This window comes from Manis javanica, chromosome 15 (assembly GCF_040802235.1).
Source record: "Manis javanica isolate MJ-LG chromosome 15, MJ_LKY, whole genome shotgun sequence".
In the NCBI taxonomy this organism is placed as follows: Eukaryota; Metazoa; Chordata; class Mammalia; order Pholidota; family Manidae; genus Manis; species Manis javanica.
The window spans coordinates 69,801,181-69,819,270 of record NC_133170.1 but is presented as its reverse complement, the minus strand read 5'-3'; the positions used below and the strand labels follow the sequence as shown (position 1 = coordinate 69,819,270).

At 35.7% G+C, this 18,090-nt stretch overlaps 1 protein-coding gene across 3 annotated transcripts in view; it reads left to right on the top strand.

Annotated features, from left to right (window-relative positions):
• Positions 1–18,090, top strand: part of NAA25 (N-alpha-acetyltransferase 25, NatB auxiliary subunit) — a 59,999-nt gene that overhangs the window by 21,597 nt on the left and 20,312 nt on the right. For all 3 annotated transcript variants that reach the window (XM_073222194.1, XM_073222195.1, XM_073222196.1), the window contains exons 9-15: positions 547–636; positions 1,687–1,856; positions 3,783–3,895; positions 9,416–9,623; positions 10,418–10,507; positions 14,137–14,317; positions 14,990–15,089. In XM_073222194.1, the coding sequence (XP_073078295.1) occupies positions 547–636; positions 1,687–1,856; positions 3,783–3,895; positions 9,416–9,623; positions 10,418–10,507; positions 14,137–14,317; positions 14,990–15,089 (952 nt within the window). The remainder of the gene's footprint in view (positions 1–546; positions 637–1,686; positions 1,857–3,782; positions 3,896–9,415; positions 9,624–10,417; positions 10,508–14,136; positions 14,318–14,989; positions 15,090–18,090) is intronic.

The window sequence follows — 18,090 nt, the reverse complement described above, 5'->3', positions numbered from 1 at the left end:
GGACTTTCAGATGTCACTGTTGATTTTTTTGTCTGTTTTCTTTGATATTTCTGGGCATAAAGTGAAATCTTTCAGTTGTGTATCCTAGATATTTTTGAAGTTTTTGATGTGCCTTCATCTATTAGTAAAGACATAAAATGGTACTTTTGCCACCAGGGTGCTGAGTGTTAGGTCTTCAAAGTTAAACAATGAAATTCATGAATTGGACTGTCCAGTTCAACATTGGTCTAAAAGAGACCCCTCCATCCCAATTTAGGAAGTGCTAATGGGGGACCTTTCTGTTAAGAATATTAGTTTTCTACACTTGGTCATTTTGTGGAAGTAAAGGTAGTCCTTTAAAAGTTTCTTACTTAGGACTTTAAAAGTCCTAAAAATGCCTCTGGAATGTTGCCTTTTAGGGCTGCAGAGGAAACCCAGAGGGAGGGTTGGGTGTCTCCTAGTAAAGACTAAAACAGAACTTAAAAATAAGTTGAATGTCATGGTTCCTAAGGTAGATTTGTCACAACTTGGGTTTAATCCTGTGTGCACCATTCAATCTAATTTTAGCTCAGATGACTGGCAGTTCTATCTGACTTATTTCGATTCTGTATTTCGACTGATTGAAGAGGCCTGGACTCCTCCTGCTGAAGGTGAACAGTAAGTTGTCTTTTTCCTGAATTACAGCGGCACTTTTTAATAAGTTGTGCAAAAGGATTTCATTGTAAGCCTAGAATTCTTTTTCTGTCTCAGTAACATATCTCTTTCAAAGTAAGGTTTTTTCCATTTCCATTATTTTAGTTAGAAAATAAATATGTGGTCATTATAAAATTCTTAAATTAGTGTAGAAATGTATGGCGTAGAAAGTGTAGTTGTCCTGCCATCCCCACAATAACTTCTTTTTCTTTTTCCAGATTTATTGAGATGTAATTGACCCAGAAATAACTCTTGAAAACAGTTTGGTATCTTTTCTTCCAGATTTATTTCCATCCATATACTAACATAATTATTACTATTTAACATAAAAATGGGATCGTATTAGACATAGTGGATTGCAGCTTGGTATTCCTCCCTTTAAAATACTTGGGCATCTTTCCATATGTGGTACATATAGATCTGTTTCATTCTTAGTGACTTAGAGAATTCTGTTTTAGAAATGTACCATAATTCATTTAACCTGTCCCTTGTTGATGTACACTTGGATTGTTGCTGATTTCCTTTTTTTGGTGTGGGGTGTGGGGTGGGGAGGGTGCTATGATAAACAATACTACAATAAACATAAATGAATCTTTTTAAAAAGTGAATATGGAAGTAGGACTTGAGATACTATTTATAAGCTATTGCTTACTTTATAATAACTAAGTCATTAATTTTTCTCAGCCTTCATTCTTCAAGCAATAAAATAAAATGTATTTATACTTTTATTAGGCAATATTTTATAAATACAGATTTATTCATTTTTTTTTAAGAAAGGTAGAGGTTGTTAGTCACTCTTCAGTAATCAAATGTCAAAAATGGGGAGTAATCATATGCCATGTTATGTGTCAGAGATTGCTCATAGCTCTCTTATTTCTATTTCTATTATTTCATAATTATCAAAATATTTTTTCTTATTTTTTAATTCGCTTCTTGAAATCAGTTTTGCTTGATTTTAAATTTTGGGACAGGCAGTAGAGGCACAAAATACCATTTTCATGTGTTTATACCTAGCTCTTTAGAAGGAGAAGTACATTATTCTGCAGAAGAAGCTGTGAAGTTTATAGAAGATCGAATAACAGAAGAATCTAAAAGCTCTCGCCATCTCCGAGGACCACATCTTGCTAAACTGGAGTTGATTAGACGTTTACGTCGTCAAGGTTTTAATGATGAGTACAAACTGGGTAAGAAATTGTAATGATGTTTAGAAATCCTGGAAAAGATACAGGATGCCCTTAAGACCTAAGTGCAGTTTTCTTTGTCTAAGGCCTACAGTGACAAAGTTGTATTTGGAAAGCAAACATCTTCATAATCTGAAAATATTTACTAATGAATGGGTCACTTACAAATTTAGCTCTCAATCACGTATTCAGCTTGACTTAACATTAGCATCGCTCCTTGTTCCATCAGTCTTTGTTGGGCATTCTTTTGCTGACCCAACAAAAATGCCAAAATCAATTTTGAAGTAAAATAGCCAGTTTTTAAAAAATTTCAGGATTTCATGAAGTAGATGAAAGATTTCTTGAAAGTCTTCCTCTACACACTCACAAAGCTATTGAAGGAAGAAGATCTGGCAGAGTTAGAGCAGTTAACAGTTGAAGAGAAAATGTACAAGGATACTGACAAGATAGGAGAAAAGAATAATGGATAGCAAAGCATTAAGAGAGGCATTCAGGAAATGTGAAGACCTGAGATGTTTTTGTCAAGTGGTTCTGAGTATACTGCACAAGAAGTGAACGTATCATATTATGCCAGTTCACAGTTTTGTTGGAAAAATAGCACCCCTCCCAGCAAAAAGCAGCAATTCTTTCCTCATGCTGAGAATTAGCTCATATACTCTACATTTTGTTAAGTTTAAGATAATAAACTTAGAATTTTTCAGTTTCATTTTTTAGGATAAACTCCCAAAGAAACCTTTTTTTCCTACTCATTATGGAAATTAGGTTCTCGTTTAAAGTTGATTAACTTTAAAAGGCTTTTTTTTTTTATTTTAGGGAACAGTTGTCCTGATGATGAGCACTTCTAACCTAAAGCCTATCCTAGATAATCTCTGTCCATTTTAATCATAATTAATGTTCTTGCAGCTCATTCTAAAATTAACTGGGTTTTTCTCTACTGTTCTCTTTGTAGGTTATTCACAACCAATTTTAAATTCTATGTTGACTCTTTTCTTTGGGTCTACCTCAGTCTGTTAGTTCCAGAATTGCAAACACGTGATCCTCAGATTCCAAAGAATTGCTTTCTTTCCAAAGCTGTCTATAAGTATTTGGATTTGCTTTGACACATGCTATATCCTTCTCTTACCTTTCTCTTCCCTCTCACCAGCTCACATTTTACAAATATGTGAATTTGTCTAGTCTCCACAAATTTTTCTTTTACCAGACCAGTGAATGATTTTTAGTCTCTTTTGGTTTAGAGTCCTGTGAGAATCTGATGAAAGCTGTGGGTCTCTGTTCTCAGAAACATGTGAATAGAAACCGAGATCTAAAAATCTTATAGATACCTAGGGTTAAAAATATCTGCTTCTTAAATCTAGTATAATTTGAGAGCATTTGATTTTTTGTTTTTAATTTGGGGGAAAAAATAAAATGAACCAGTAACCTTCTCCATATCTGGGTTTAAATTTTCCATAGTGAGGGACATTGTGGGAGTTGGCCTGGGCTCTGCCCCTTAATTTTCTCTTCTGTTAGTGAGTCTTTAAGCAAATACTGCCTTTAACTTAGTTAACATTTACTTAATACGTGTTAAGTAGTTTAGGAACTGACGTGGACAGAAGCATGTTTGTTTAATGTTTGCAGATAAAGTCTTGATTTAAACTTTTAACAACATTTTTAACTATTTACATTTTAATTTAATGAAAAACTTGACATTTCCTAAGTGTAATAACAGATTAAACTGAGTTTGTAAGATTTGACTCCCTTTTTAAAGTATATGTTTATTTTATTTTTAATTGGGCAATCCATCTTCTAGCCCTTATTGTCATTCTCACTGAAGCAATATCTTAATGTAATTGAAATAAATGTTTTTCAAATCAGACCCCTTACTTAAATTAGAAGAAATTGCTTCAATCCATGAATAATGTAGTGATTTTTTTTCTCTCTCTCTCTTAGGTGATCCGGAAGAATTAATGTTCCAGTATTTTAAAAAGTTTGGGGATAAACCTTGTTGTTTTACAGACCTCAAGGTGTTTGTTGATCTCTTGCCTGCAACACAGTGTACAAAAGTAAGTATGGGTCAGAATTCTGTTGGGTGGTTGAATTTACTGCAACTAGGTTAAGGGTTTGGACAAAATGTGTAATAGCAGTGAACATGACATATCAAGATAGACTGCTGTATCAAGCCAAGTATTCTAGGTGCTATCAGATTAAAGCATGAGTTCTTGTTAAAATAAGCCACAATGAGAATAAGTGGTAGGTATGTGGATTCTCCTTTTTTGGTGTTTATGGTTTTTGTTTTTGTTTTTAGATACTTGTAGATTTACATGCAGTTATAAGGGAAATAATAAAGACAGCTCTGTATACCCTCCATCCACTTTGCCCCAGTGGTAACACCTTGCATAACTATAGTATAAAAGCATAATTAGGAAATTGACATTGATAAAATCAACTGACCTTACTCAGATTTCACCAGTTTTACATGCATTCATTTGTCTTTGTGTGGCATGTTGTATGTGTATCTAGTACAGTATATAGTGTGCATTGATTGATGTGACCACCAACACAGTCAAGATACAGAACAGTTCCACCACCAGGATCCCATCTGCTACTCTTCTTTACCCACAACCACCTCCCAGCACCTCTGCCATTCCCTATCCCCATCCTCCAGCAACTGCTAATGTATCCTATTTCTATAATTACAGCATTTTGAGAAAGTTATCATACTATGTGTGATCTTTCATGATTGACTTTTCTCACTCAGAATAGTTCCCTGGAGATTGAACCATGCTGTCACATGTATTAGTAGTGCATTCCTTTTGATTGCTGAATAGTATTCCACAGTATGGATGCACTACAATTTCTTTAACCTATTGAAGGACATCTGGGTGTTTCCAGTTTTTGACTATTACAAGTAGAGCTGCTATGAGCATTTGTGTGCATGTTTTTTTTTGTGTGTGTGTAAACATAAGTCTTCATTTCTTGGAGAAAAATGCCCAGTAGTGCAACTGCTGTGGCTTCTGGTAGCCACATGTTTAGTTTTTTCAAGAAACTACCTAAGTTTTCTACAATGGCTGTACCATTTTAAATTTGTTAGCAGTGTATAAGTGAACCAGTTTCTCTGCATCCTCGTCAACATTTAGTGTTGACAGAATTTTTTGTTTTAGCCATTCTGATAAGGTGTGTAATGATAATTCATTATGGTTTTGTTGTGCATTTCCCTAATGGTTAATGATTTTGAACATCTTCTCTTATTTGCCACCATTATATTCTCCTTAGTGAAATATCTATTTTTTGTCTTTTGCTTATTTTCTGGTTGATTTGTTTTTATTACATTGAGTTTTGAGAATTCTTTAGATACTCTGGGTACAGGTCTTTTGTTAGATACATGGTTTCATATATTTTCTCCTAGTCTGTAACTTGTCTTTTCATCCTCTTAACAGGCACCTTTGTAGAGCAAAGTTTTAAATTTTGATGAAATCCAATGGACTCTTTTAAATGTCTTGTCTGATTTGCTGAAAACTGTAACAATTAATAACTGATTACTTCAAATTATGACTGCTCTTGCTGAAGCAGTCTGAAACTTTAAGTCTTAAAGGCTTTTAAAAAAATTAACTATTTATTTTAGAATAATTTTAGATTTATAGAAAAGTTATGAAGATACTACAGAAGTTACAGTAGACCCTTCACCCAGCTTTATTAACATCTTAAATTACCATGGCACATTTGTCAAAACTAAGAAACTGATATTGGTACATTACTGTTAAGTAACCTCTAGACTTCCGTTGGATTTCTGCTATTTTTTATTAATGTTTTTCTTTTCTGGGATGGAATCCAGGGTTTGACATTGTAGTTAATTGTCTTGTATTGGGAAGTTTCTGATGTAAATGAACCAAGGTAAATCAGTTACATACCAAAATGGAAAACCTTCTCTCTAGACTCCTCATCCATTCCAACATGTATTGGGTCAGTTGGCTACCCATTGATCAGAACTTCATACCCTATTCATACTAAAGGTTTTAACATTTAGCCCATAATATTCTTGGTAGTGACAGAGTACGAAGTGGAAGAACAGTGTGCTTGAGCTGGATAGAGTACCATATAAAGAAGTACTGGCATGTATAAAGAAAGTATTTGTATGTGACTTTGGTCAGCTTTCTCATTAAAAATCTCTCATTAGTGAAGGTTAGAAGTATTCCTATCACAGGGCTGCCACCACCCTCCAGAAGGCCTTCTGTCATCCCCATGCGTGAACAGCGCACATTGGGATCACAGGGGAGATGACTGGAGTATTTGTATTGTGTCCGTATCTTCAGTCTTCCAGGGCAGGGTGGAGGTTACACATTTAGAGCAGATGGATTCCCAAGCTGGTAAGTAGCCAGTGTTCTCTCCTGGATTCTGAAATGACTGACACCATTCCCTTTGGTTTAGTAAAGCTTTTCTTGGCATGCTGTGCTTACAGGGCTCAAGCCAAGCTTTGGAGCTTTCTGGATAAACTGAACATCCAGAGAAGAGGGTTCTGGCATAGAAGGGAGAAGTGGTTGAGTGGAAGAGAAATTTGGTCTGGTGAGGACAGAGTACACTTCCTTTCTCATGTTTGTAAAGCTCCCTTGTACAAGAGGGGTGGAGTTGTGACCAGCCAGAAGTTGTTACAGAGAATGCAGAATTTGGCACAGTGAGAAAAAGATCTTTTTAGTAGTCAGAATTCTTTGGAAATGAGTTTCATGTTATTGGAGAGATTTAAGCAGTATCTAGAACCATGTGTAAATGTTGTTGCCCATATTCTGTGCTAAGTGCTAAGGTAGGGGACTTCACGTCTTACAGTGCTCACCGTCTTAACAGTTTGAGGCATCAAATGATGGGCTGTATTAGAGGAACACTTATGCTGCTTTCACCTGAGATTCAGAACGCTTTGCTGATATGAATCTAGTACCAGCAGCTCTTCTTTATTTGTATGCTTGAAAATCTTAGGTCAGCTCATGTGATCCCATACAGTAATAATCTATTGAGAGAAACTCTCTAGAAGTGCTGGACTACTACCAGTTGAACGTAGTCATTGTTCTGTGAGACAAAGGATTGAAAGCTGTTGCAGGGAGTTTTGTAGTCCTATGTAAATTTTTCTTTGAGAGGAATAATTTTGCTGCCACATCTTTTTAAATGTAGGATGACTTCAATAGCTAAAAATCCTGCCACTCAGCAGTATGTTTGTCAGAGAATGCAAACTGTCCAAGTAAGGTTCAAGCTGAGAACTATTGCCCCAATGAATTAGGAGCCAAATTTTTAAAAAATGGGACTAGCTTCTAAGAGTGAGGCAGGAGTCCATTTATCCTGAAGTGGCTTACTCAGAAAAAAAAAACTCACCGAAGTGTTTATATCTTCTGTTTCCTATGCCTTACAGTTTTAAGCTAAACAATAACATGAGTCCAATTTTTAAAGGAGCTGTTTGTGTAGTAGTCAAACGGTACAGATTAGAATGAAAGAATGAATGCATTGTTCCATGACAAAACCTGTTTGCAAGATTCTCTAGCATTAAAGAGGGCACTAATAATAAACATAACTAAAAGGTAAAATGGCTTACAAGAATGGAAGAGTGGAAGTAGAAACCATATGGGCATTTAATCAAAAACATGAAAGTGCTGCAGTATCTTTGTTACAAATATGACTATCTGATCATATTTAAAATTAAAATTCATACAATTGTAGACAAATTGAAGCAAAATCATTACCGATGTGAAATTGCATGGGGTTTTATATACACTTTTACTTGTTTGGAAAAATAACATGTAAAACTGAAAAAGTTAAATGATACTACAAGATTTAAATTGAAAAACAAGACCAGCTGTTTGCCCTATCACATTTCCACCCCTGGTTCTGGGTTTGTACAGGCAAAACACTTTCAACTCTCCTGTTGAAATATATATACCTTCATATATCTCAATTACAGGCTTATATAGCTATTTGCTTATTTTTACAGTTACAATCTTCAACTCTGGTGCCCTGCTGTGGAAGGCAATCATTTTGTTTAGAATATCCCACTTCTCTCCTTACATATTGTCACCCTAATATAGTTCAGTAATTATTCAGTATTTATATTTTTAAGGTTGTAGATAGTCACAGCTGAGCTACTTCACATATGCGGATTACCTTTCTTATACTACTTTCTTGAAGTTAATATCTTTTTGCTTTATTCACCCCAATCTGACAGAACCATAAAAGTATAAAACTCTATATAATTAGTGTAGTCTAAAACATGAGGTAATGGATCTGTTCTAATCTCCCTGAAGCCTCCCTTACACTGTGCCTGTCATCCCTCATCTCAGAAATACTCTGGGGACTTGAACATTTGGCTGGGAGCATTCTGAGACCTGGTTGGGAGGAGGGAGGGGAGCCAGGGCTCACATCACTGACAGAGCAAAATCTCCCTCTGACCCTGTGTCCAGTGGTGCCTGCTGTCCCTGTGTCTGCAATGTCTGGTCCAGCTTCTCCTGGGAGTAACATCCCAGCTTCTACTGGGAGTAGCTTCTGCTGAATTGAGGATGTCAATCTCTGAGCCTGGGGAGGGGGTCTAACTTCTTAGAATTTAGCAATCCTCCTATTTAGCTACATCAGCAACTTAGCTTTCAGAAACATATGGTGCTGCTAATTTGGAGTCTTAAAGGACAGGGTGGCTGCTGCTTATTGGTGCCTCCCCTTTGTATATATACTGTTAGATTTCAGCTTTCTTGGCCCTCTGCATTGATTATGACTTACCACTCACTCTTCTGCTTTTTATATTTTGAAATTTTGGTAATGTTTTTTATTTGCTGCCCTCTCTTCATGTGTTCTTGATTTGTGGGTTGATTGCTTTTTTGTTCTTTACCTGTCATCTTAATAGGATTTTAGAAGTGACTTAAAGTAAGCCTATGTTTAATAAATGTGTAACTGGAACTGGTGTTTTAAGAATATTCTTAGCAAATTTAAAGAATGAAAAACATTTTAATGCGAGATGTTACCTCTGGGAGAAAGTGGGTGAAGGGCACCTAGGATCTCTCCATGTTATTTCTTACAACTGCATGTGAATCTACAATTACCTCAATAAAAAACCTTAATTAAAAAAATTTTAGGCCACTAATATGGCATAACCATTCCTTTCTATGTATAATGTTTCCTTTAAGAATTTATTTGTGTATCAGTATAATTTTAGCCTTATTTTTTACAATCTGCTCTTTCTACCTTCTTAAACTCTTTTGTTGCTACATTGCATATTATGTGTTATAATTTGTGAAACATTTTCAACATTCTTTTACTCTTTTAGTGCTTATAACACGTGGTATTGACAGATTACTTTTGGTCAGCAATGAGAGTGTGCCAGTTTCACTGGTGTTGTGTGCTAGCATTGTGTGCTGTTAGAAATTTTTATTATTATTATTACCTTAGCAATTTTGGTAGATAGAAAACGATATATTAAAAGGGTTTTAATTTTTATTTTTTCTTGATGTCTTTTTCTAGACCATTTCAACATTTGTTGATTATGGTCTGCCAAAGACTAGCTCTGTTTTGAGACCTGTGCTCCTTTTTTTTTTTTTTTTTTTTTTTTTTTTACTTTGCAGTTTATTAATCAGTTACTTGGAGTTGTTCCTTTGTCAACACCAACAGAGGATAAGCTGGCACTGCCTGCTGACATCAGAGCTCTGCAGCAACATTTGTGTGTGGTGCAGCTGACGAGGTTACTTGGCTTGTACCACACTGTGGATAAAAATCAGAAATTGAGTGTGGTCAGAGAATTGATGTTAAGGTACCAGCATGGACTGGAATTTGGTGAGCAACCTATGAAAATATGCAGTAGTTCCTGATCTGCTAAGACTTAGAAGTCAGTGCTGTCACTCAGCACCCTGTTTTCATGAGTTTTACAAGGAGAATATTCTGTCAAATGGGAGACTATCCAAGTAATAAAATGCAAAGACTTTCTTAAGCTTGGAGTTTTAAATAATTACAGTTGGCTTCCAGTTGTCTGTATTCTTCCCAACTTGGTATGCTCTTTATCACATTGGGGCTCATATGAATTGCATAGAGTTTATGATAATTATCACATTTTCTGCATATAGGCCTTAAGGGTATTAATACTGGTTAAATGAAGAAAAGGAATGTTATAAATTGTGAAATAAGTATTTAGTTCAGCAGTAGATGATCTTCTGATTGCAAGGTAAATGTAATAAAGTATAAATTTTCTGACTAGATGATAACCAGCCAGCATTACTCTATTCTAAAAATCAGGTGAAGTGATGAGCATATTACTTTAGTTGTACATGACCCTTGGCTTCTGTTCTTTTCTTCACCTAAAACCCCTTTCCAAATCTTCCTGCTTTCATTTGGGACCATTGCAGATACCACCTTTGTTCTGGAACTCTGTCTTCTGCACCAGTTGAGTGTGGTCTTAAATTCTTTTGAATCCTTTGATTCATGGCTTATATTTTTCTTCTGGTATTTACCCAGTGTTACCATCTTCTTTTCCTCTTCTCCCTCCTGTCACTTTCTTGCTTTCACAAACTCCTTTGGGACAGTACTATTTAAAGGATTGTTAAAATACAGATATGACTTTTCTTTCCCTGTAGGGAAATCCTGTTTGAAAACCGAATTACAGTTTTCAGACTATTACTGTCTCCTTGCTGTCCATGTGCTTGTTGATATATGGAGAGAAACAGGTAAGGATCAATGATTTCAGTTTAACTTTACTCTTTGTTGTTGCTGATTATAAATCTTGACACTAATTATATAATCTGAGAATTTGATTTATTCATTTAGGTTTTTCTTCCTTGCCCTTCTCCAGGGTGTTTCTAGAAGGACCCAAGTCTCCAAGTGTCCCCCTCCCTGTAATCAGGATAATCTTAAATGTTTTTGAATAGTAATGGCTGTAAACAATCTATTACAAAGTTATAACACTTAAAACAAGAGAAACTGATTCAGAGATAGGTGGAATAGTATAGACCTTTCTATTAAATTTCAGTTAGTACTCAAATGCACTCTTTTGGAATACAGTTCTGATTAGCGTGTTAATACAAAAATGTAATACATAGTTAAAGATTGCATTTTCTTTAGGTCTCACCCTGACACTATTAGTAGTTTTTGGGAAAAACAACTTTAGATACTTAATGTGAGTAATTTCACAAGAATAAGCTACAGAAGAAACAAAGGACTTGAGACAGTGGTATGCAAGAAAGATACAACCTCTGTCCTCACGGGTCACTTCATGGAGTACTCAATTTTGATACTATCATGCTCAAGCTTAAAATCCTTGAGTGGTGCCCTATTTTCCTGAGGAAACCTTTGATCCTGAGGTCAACCTTTTTAGGATAGTTTATAGTGCTCTTCATAATCTAGCCTCTGCCTGTATCTCCAGATTCTTGGGTACTTATAGCCCTGAAATAGGGTTATTTTGTTTTGTTTTGTTTTTTGTTTTGTTTTGTTTGTGTTTTGCGGTTTTTGTTTGTTTATTGCTACTATCACTAAACATCATGTTGCCTCTCTTTGAAATAACTTTACCTCCGTCATCTAACTTACTCAAACATTGCTTCTGACAAGCCTGTCCTGGTTTCACCCTCTCCCTCACTGCAGACTTTATACCCCTTCTGAACTTTTGTAGGACATTGTATGTACCCATATGATAGTACTTGTTACACAGTATTATACCAGGAATGGGATGAAATCCTTTTTATCAGAGTATTTCTTATCTGAGTCCCAGATTCATGAATTTGCATAGAGTTGTAAAAGTCATTTTAATGTAAAAAACCATTGATCAACTGACCTCTTAGTGATTTATTTGGTCTCTACTCAAATCCCTTCCCCACTTATTCTTAGCTTCTATTGCTCATAGTGACTATGGCTTTGTTAATCTCTTGTTTTTTGAGCAACGTATCTGATCAAATAATAATAGCAGCTAACATTTGTTGATTATTAGGCACTCGAAAGTACTTTATGTGAATTACCTAATTTAAACCTCATAACAATACGGTTTAAACTGTTAGAACTTTACAGATGAGGGAAATATAGGGCAGAGGGAAAGAAGTTAGTTGTCCAAAATCATACAGTCTAAGTAGATTGGGAAATTGTAGATATAAAGCTGCAAGGTTTCTTGAAATCAGTGAAAGTGATGTTAGAGTGCTCCATCATAGCCATAGTCATTGTTCAAGGTAGATCTGGCAAGTCTCTAGAAAATTGGTGAGGATACTGAAAGTGACTGATTTGAATGTGAAGGAATTAAGAAGAACACTTTAGGAAATTGGTGATGTGCTCAGATATTTTTGCAAAAAGGCATTTCTTTATGATTATGCTGCAAAAGTAGAATGGGGAGTGAGGATGTCATTTTTTTCCTCCAGTTTTATTGAGATACAATTTATGTATTAAATTGTACTAGTTTAAGATATACAACATAATGATTTGATCACATATATAATGAAATGATTACCACATTAAGTTTAATGTCCATCACCTCATAGTTAAAATTTGTTTCCCTTATGATACGAAGATCTATTCTCTTAGCAACTTTCAAATATGGCACAGTATTGTTAACTATAGTCACTGTGCTATAAATGATTATATCCCCAGAGCTTATCTATCTTATTTTATTACATGACAAAATTTAGTTATGAAAGTTTTGTCCCCAACAGCCCTTGATGCACTTTTGATTTGCTGAAGAATTTGCAGGGTTGTAGTTATCCTAAATATTGCAAAATAAAATAAAATAATAAATTTCTTGATAACATTTGGTTTAATAGTCCAGAAAGAAGTATAAATTAAACTTTTTTTCTATATACTTTGAAATTATGTTTTCATTTTAAAGAGATAGTTTTTTTTCCCCCTAATACTAGTTCATCCTCATAGGACTTCTTAAAATTATCTATTCTCTGTAATTGTCCAGCTGTCTTCTCTACTCAGTTCTGAGCCTCTTAAGGCAGGAACCACTTGGGACTTTCATTTCCAGGTCATATCTAGAGTTGCTCCAGACTTTAGGTCAGTGAGTGTCAAATGAAATAAAATTAATGATTGTGAAGACCAGGTGGCAAAATTGTGATAGAAGAAAAATGATGTGTAGATAGAGCATCTGGAATCTTACAGGGAAAATCCTATATTGGGAATGTTGGTTGCCTCCAGTTCTCCTTCCAAGTCCCATCTTTTCTCAGCATGGGAAAGCCTTAAAAGAGAACACAAAATTGGATGTATGCTATGATTACAGTTGTGTAAAAGTAATTATAGTTCAAAGGCAATACACTAAAATCATAATGGTAGTTTGAGTAGGTTGTGTGTAGTTTGAATAGTTTGAGAAGGATTATGGGTGACATTTGTGTAAAGTGCCGATTTTTGTTTATATCATTTCTTTTCTCATAAAAAGAACATAGAATATAATTTTAAAAGCTCAGTTTACGGAGCTTTTATTTTAGCTTTTCTTTTCTGGCTTTAACGTTTTTTGGAAAATATTTTAATTTTGCTTTTCCAATTTCCAAAAAGCACTCTAACATTTTTGCCTATTCCTTCTCTCTTTTTCTGTGCATACTTTATAGACTTGAGGTCAATTCTTCACACAATTTGAATTCTGTGTGTGTCTTATTGAAACCCTTGTTATTAAAAACTCTTCACTTATGTCAAATGGCTGTATGATGTTTTCATTGTGGGTGTTAACTGTCATTTACTTAATCATCCCATTAGTAGTGCAGTGAATATTTCTGTATATAAAGGTTTATCTTCATTTCATAGTATTTTCTTCAGATAGATTCATAAAAAAGAAGGTACTTAATCTTTAAAGTTATTGATGGGTGTAACCTTTTTAAATTTTGGACAGCCAAAAAATTAGCATATTATTTTAGTTTGATTATTAATGAGCAATTTTTTCAAGTATTACTTGACATCCTACTAACAGGGTTACATATAGAAGAAAAATGATGTGTAGATAGAGCATCTGGAATCTTACAGGGAAAATCCTATATTGGGAATGTTGGTTGCCTCCAGTTCTCCTTCCAAGTCCCATCTTTTCTCAGAATGCAGGATTCTGTGAGATCCCTTAACTCCCCCCGCCCCCCCCACAAGACCTGGCAGCTTTAAGTTTGCATCATTTTTGCAGATGCCTGTTTAAGAATTGTAACTATTAAGGGTCTGTCTATTCAGGGAAATGGCTTATTTGCTTACAGGTGTGCATTTAAAATTTGTTCTTTGCTACCTGAACTCATTCTTAGAATAGTTAGGGAAAGTGATGATGTCATTAAGATTTTGTCTTTTGTTTTTGAGAAACCTCCATTTCCTATCAAGATCTGTGGATAATGTTGTTATACTTTGATTCCAGGTGATGAGACTGCTGTATGGCAGGCCCTGACTTTGCTGGAAGAGGGATTAACACACAGCCCTTCCAATGCTCAATTCAAATTGCTGCTTGTTCGAATCTACTGTATGCTGGGGGCATTTGAACCAGTGGTGGATCTGTATTCCAGCCTTGATGCTAAACATATCCAGCATGATACCATTGGGTTGGTAGTATATACTCTGAATAATGAGCAGCTGGCCATACCAGCATGGGGTCCTTATACATAGAACTCTAACCTTTTGATTTTAGCAGTAAAGTTGTTCCTAGTATTAAGCTTTTTAGTTTAAATATCATGTGTGGCAAAGTGGAAAGAGTTTTATTCTTCCAAGCAAATTTTTAAATTGGCAAAATTTAGAAATAATAAGTTTTCCTCTCAGGCAGCAAACTGCTGCAGATACTTTGAATGCTTTTACTAAGCACGCATTGTTCTGAAGTCTTTACTTCTGCCTTACAGCTGAGGTTGACACACATACCTTATTGACTCCAGAGATTCTTTAAATTTTTATTTTGAGTATTCTTTGATGAATCAAGGATATTTTCTCTATCCCCTATAGAACTATTTTAGGAAGACAGCATTTTGTTCTCTTACAACTTGTGTTCCATTAATCATCTGAGTATGAGAATGCATGGCATAGATTTTTAGACTTTCCACAAACTGAATTAACATTTCTCTTTTTTAAAATGTTTGATTCTGTGAATTAGATAATTTCTTTGGCAGTTATGTTTCAACTTCTCTGTATGCCTAGCTGTTTCTCTGCCATAGTCATTTGAAGTGTAGTGGTACTAGAGGTAGGTAAGTATAACGTGCTTTGTTTTTTTCTTTCCCTCTGACTAGTTATCTCTTGACCCGATACGCTGAAGCCCTAGGTCAATATGCTGCTGCATCCCAGTCCTGTAACTTCGCACTCAGGTTCTTCCACTCCAACCAGAAAGATGTAAGTGAAATAATTTTTAAAAAAATATGGTCTTGCCTGCTGAATGTACAGGATTCAGAGAGCATCTTCCCTTGTGTCAGAAGGGAAGTCCATGCTATACGTGGAAGTGGCCCTTAAGCCGTAGCTTAGTGGCCAAGGCTGTTAGGGAGAAGGAAAAGTTTTTGTGCTTGTTAGAATGGGTGTGTTTAATAGAATCCATGCAGAAATGCATTTAAAACTGGGAATTAACAGAATAGTAAGTATTATGCCTCTTAGATCTGTCTTTTAATCTCTAAGAGGCTTTCTCCAAAGGTGTGAGAAGTACCTATTAGAGTTGTAGCCTGGGATGCCATATAAGATTCTGCAATAGCAGCTGCTCTCTGTCACCTTAATTTACTTCTAAAGTTTATAACCACTGTGCTCTTTGCCAACAGTAAGTGAACTTATATTTTGTTAGAATTACAAAACTGACCAGTTGAAGAAAATTGACCAGTTTCAAGAAACTTAGGTCAATAGTATATCTTTTTAAATTAGCAATAAATATGGTAGAGCTTCTATGTGCCATAATGAAAGGATGGGATTTGCACCATATTTTTCACCACAAGCAGACTTTGTCAGGTTAGCAGAAAAACCTTATGAGCTCTGTTCAGTTGGCCTGCTGTGGAAAACCACCCAAGGAGCATATGTGGAAAGAAGGCATGTCCCTAGGACAGTCACTGCCTACTTGGTTCTCTTGTGCTTCTGAGACTCATCACCTGGAATTTGGCCATGCCAAACATCTGACCACAGCTATCCATTTTCATGGTCTAGCATCAGCTAAGGAACTTAGCAAGGAAGCTGGTTTTGGGGGTTCCTGGCAAACATTCATGAAGATTTTTTTAAAAACCCTTTTGTAACTGTAACAGCTATGGTTAATCTACTTTCCATCCAATTCTTTGGTATATTAAATAGAAAGCAGGGCAAAAGCATTTCTAAACAATGGAATATAGGTTTGTTGTTCTCAGCTTCCGATAATTATATACTGACGAGCTTCTGGGCATGGCCTAGAGGGCTGATGTAGCAAGGGATGGAGAGCTTTGTGTCCATCATCAGTTGGCCTTTAAGCCCTATTCTCCTCGCCGTGGCTCCCCTTTCCCATAGTGATTGGTATATCTGTTCAGACTATTTTGTACCATTGCTCTTGGGCAGGAAAGTGGGCATCAGCATTTGAACATATTGCTTAGGAGGTGCTAGCCTGGTTTAGAGAGAAAGGCATCTGTGGGACCTTGGGTTTCTATAATCTACCATGAGTAGGCAGTTGAGTTATAAATCTGTGAATTTTCACTGTGTGTTCAAGTATCTGTGCTTCTTGCCCTTCTCTGTTTCAAAAATTAAAAAAAAAATCAAAAGAAAAGTGTTCCTCAGATCTCATTCTGCCTCTCATTTCTGTATTTCTGAGAAAGAGGTTAAAGAAACATTTGATTTCCTAAAAAATCCTTTTCAAAGTTTTGTTTCTCAAATAGCTTTTAGGTGGGTGTCAGGGGCAAATAAGGGATTAACCTAAGTTTGGTGGCTGGTTTATACTCCAGTTTTCGTACAGCTTTATAGAAGAACCATATTGTTCATGATTTGGTCAGTAAGGCACAGTATATTATATTAATAAAAATCAATCTTTAATTTTTTTCCACAAATACTGTATCTGACGAGTTGTTTTGAAATCACACACACACACACTCCCCCCCCCCCACCCCCAAAACAAACAAAATTGTAATCGGGAAAGGAGATCACCATGAGTGATTTGAGGAGGGCATGTTGTTCTCAGTGGCTTTTGTATCACTGTTTGATATTTTGCTAATAGTTGTGTGTGGCAGGGTTGATTAATTCATCTGAATGTATATGATGTTGCTTCTGATGAAATTATAACATTTTATTGATCTGGGACTAGAATTCTCTGCTTGATATTTTTATTACTGTGAAGGAGACAGATCTTACTTAATTATATTAAAGTAGATAATCTTTGGCAGGGGGCGGGGAAAGGGTGGTCCTGGAGGCAGAAACAAAACACAGCGCAAGGAAAACGCACCTGAAACCTTAAAACCATAATAGCCCTAGTCCCAGAATATGAAAATGGAGACTGTAGTGTGGACAGTTTCCTATAGGAATTTGAAACTAAGAAAGATCACAATTGTAGTGTTGTACTGTAGGTGTTAAACCTTCTGATAGTAATAGAAATAACTCTCTGGAAAGCTAAAGCTCTGTGCTCTACATCTTTTATTCTTGGTAGTTTTGAGATCCCCAGATGGTTTTTTTCTTGAGCGACTGATTTATTTCAATTTCCAACCAGCTCTTTGAAAGAACACTTTTACTCCTGAAATGGAAAATTCAGTGTTCTGCTTTTTAAGGCTTTTGTGCTGGGAGACTGAGAGTTATATCTGGAAGGTCTACATAGGAGTTTTCTTTCTGGAAAGGTCGTCATTGTCTGCTGTCATCTTACTTTGGAATAGATTTTTACAGTATGAGAATTAAAGCTAGATTTTTCTATCTCTGAAAGTTACTTACATGTTTGTACTTTAACAAAATTTCCCTTTAAAAGTGAAGGTCATTTTTCAGGATTTGATGTCCATATACTTTTCTAATTTTTACAGTGACCAGGGTTCATTTCAGGAATCCATATGGGATCTAATAAGTAGCCTCATTGGTGCATAAATGAGTAGCAATAGGTACGGACAACATTCTCTGGTATTCAAAAGTTTTGAAAGTGCCCGTGGCTTTCAGTTTTGCCTGCAGTCCATATAGAGGGTTCTTTTTTCAAATTGTAGTACTTGCTCAGTCTTTGTCCTCTTGGTAGCTGCCCAGGCCCTTTTCTAGCTCTGCAGTCATACTTTACTGCACTGTTAAAGGAGGACTACCTTAAAAAAGACAAGCCAGAGAACTAGTCACCATCTTGGTTTGTTAAAGGACAGCATTCCCTCTTTGTGGCCCCTAATTTTTTCTTTTTAAAGCTGTTGCCGTTTATCTAAGGTGGAATTCCATGAACCACTTA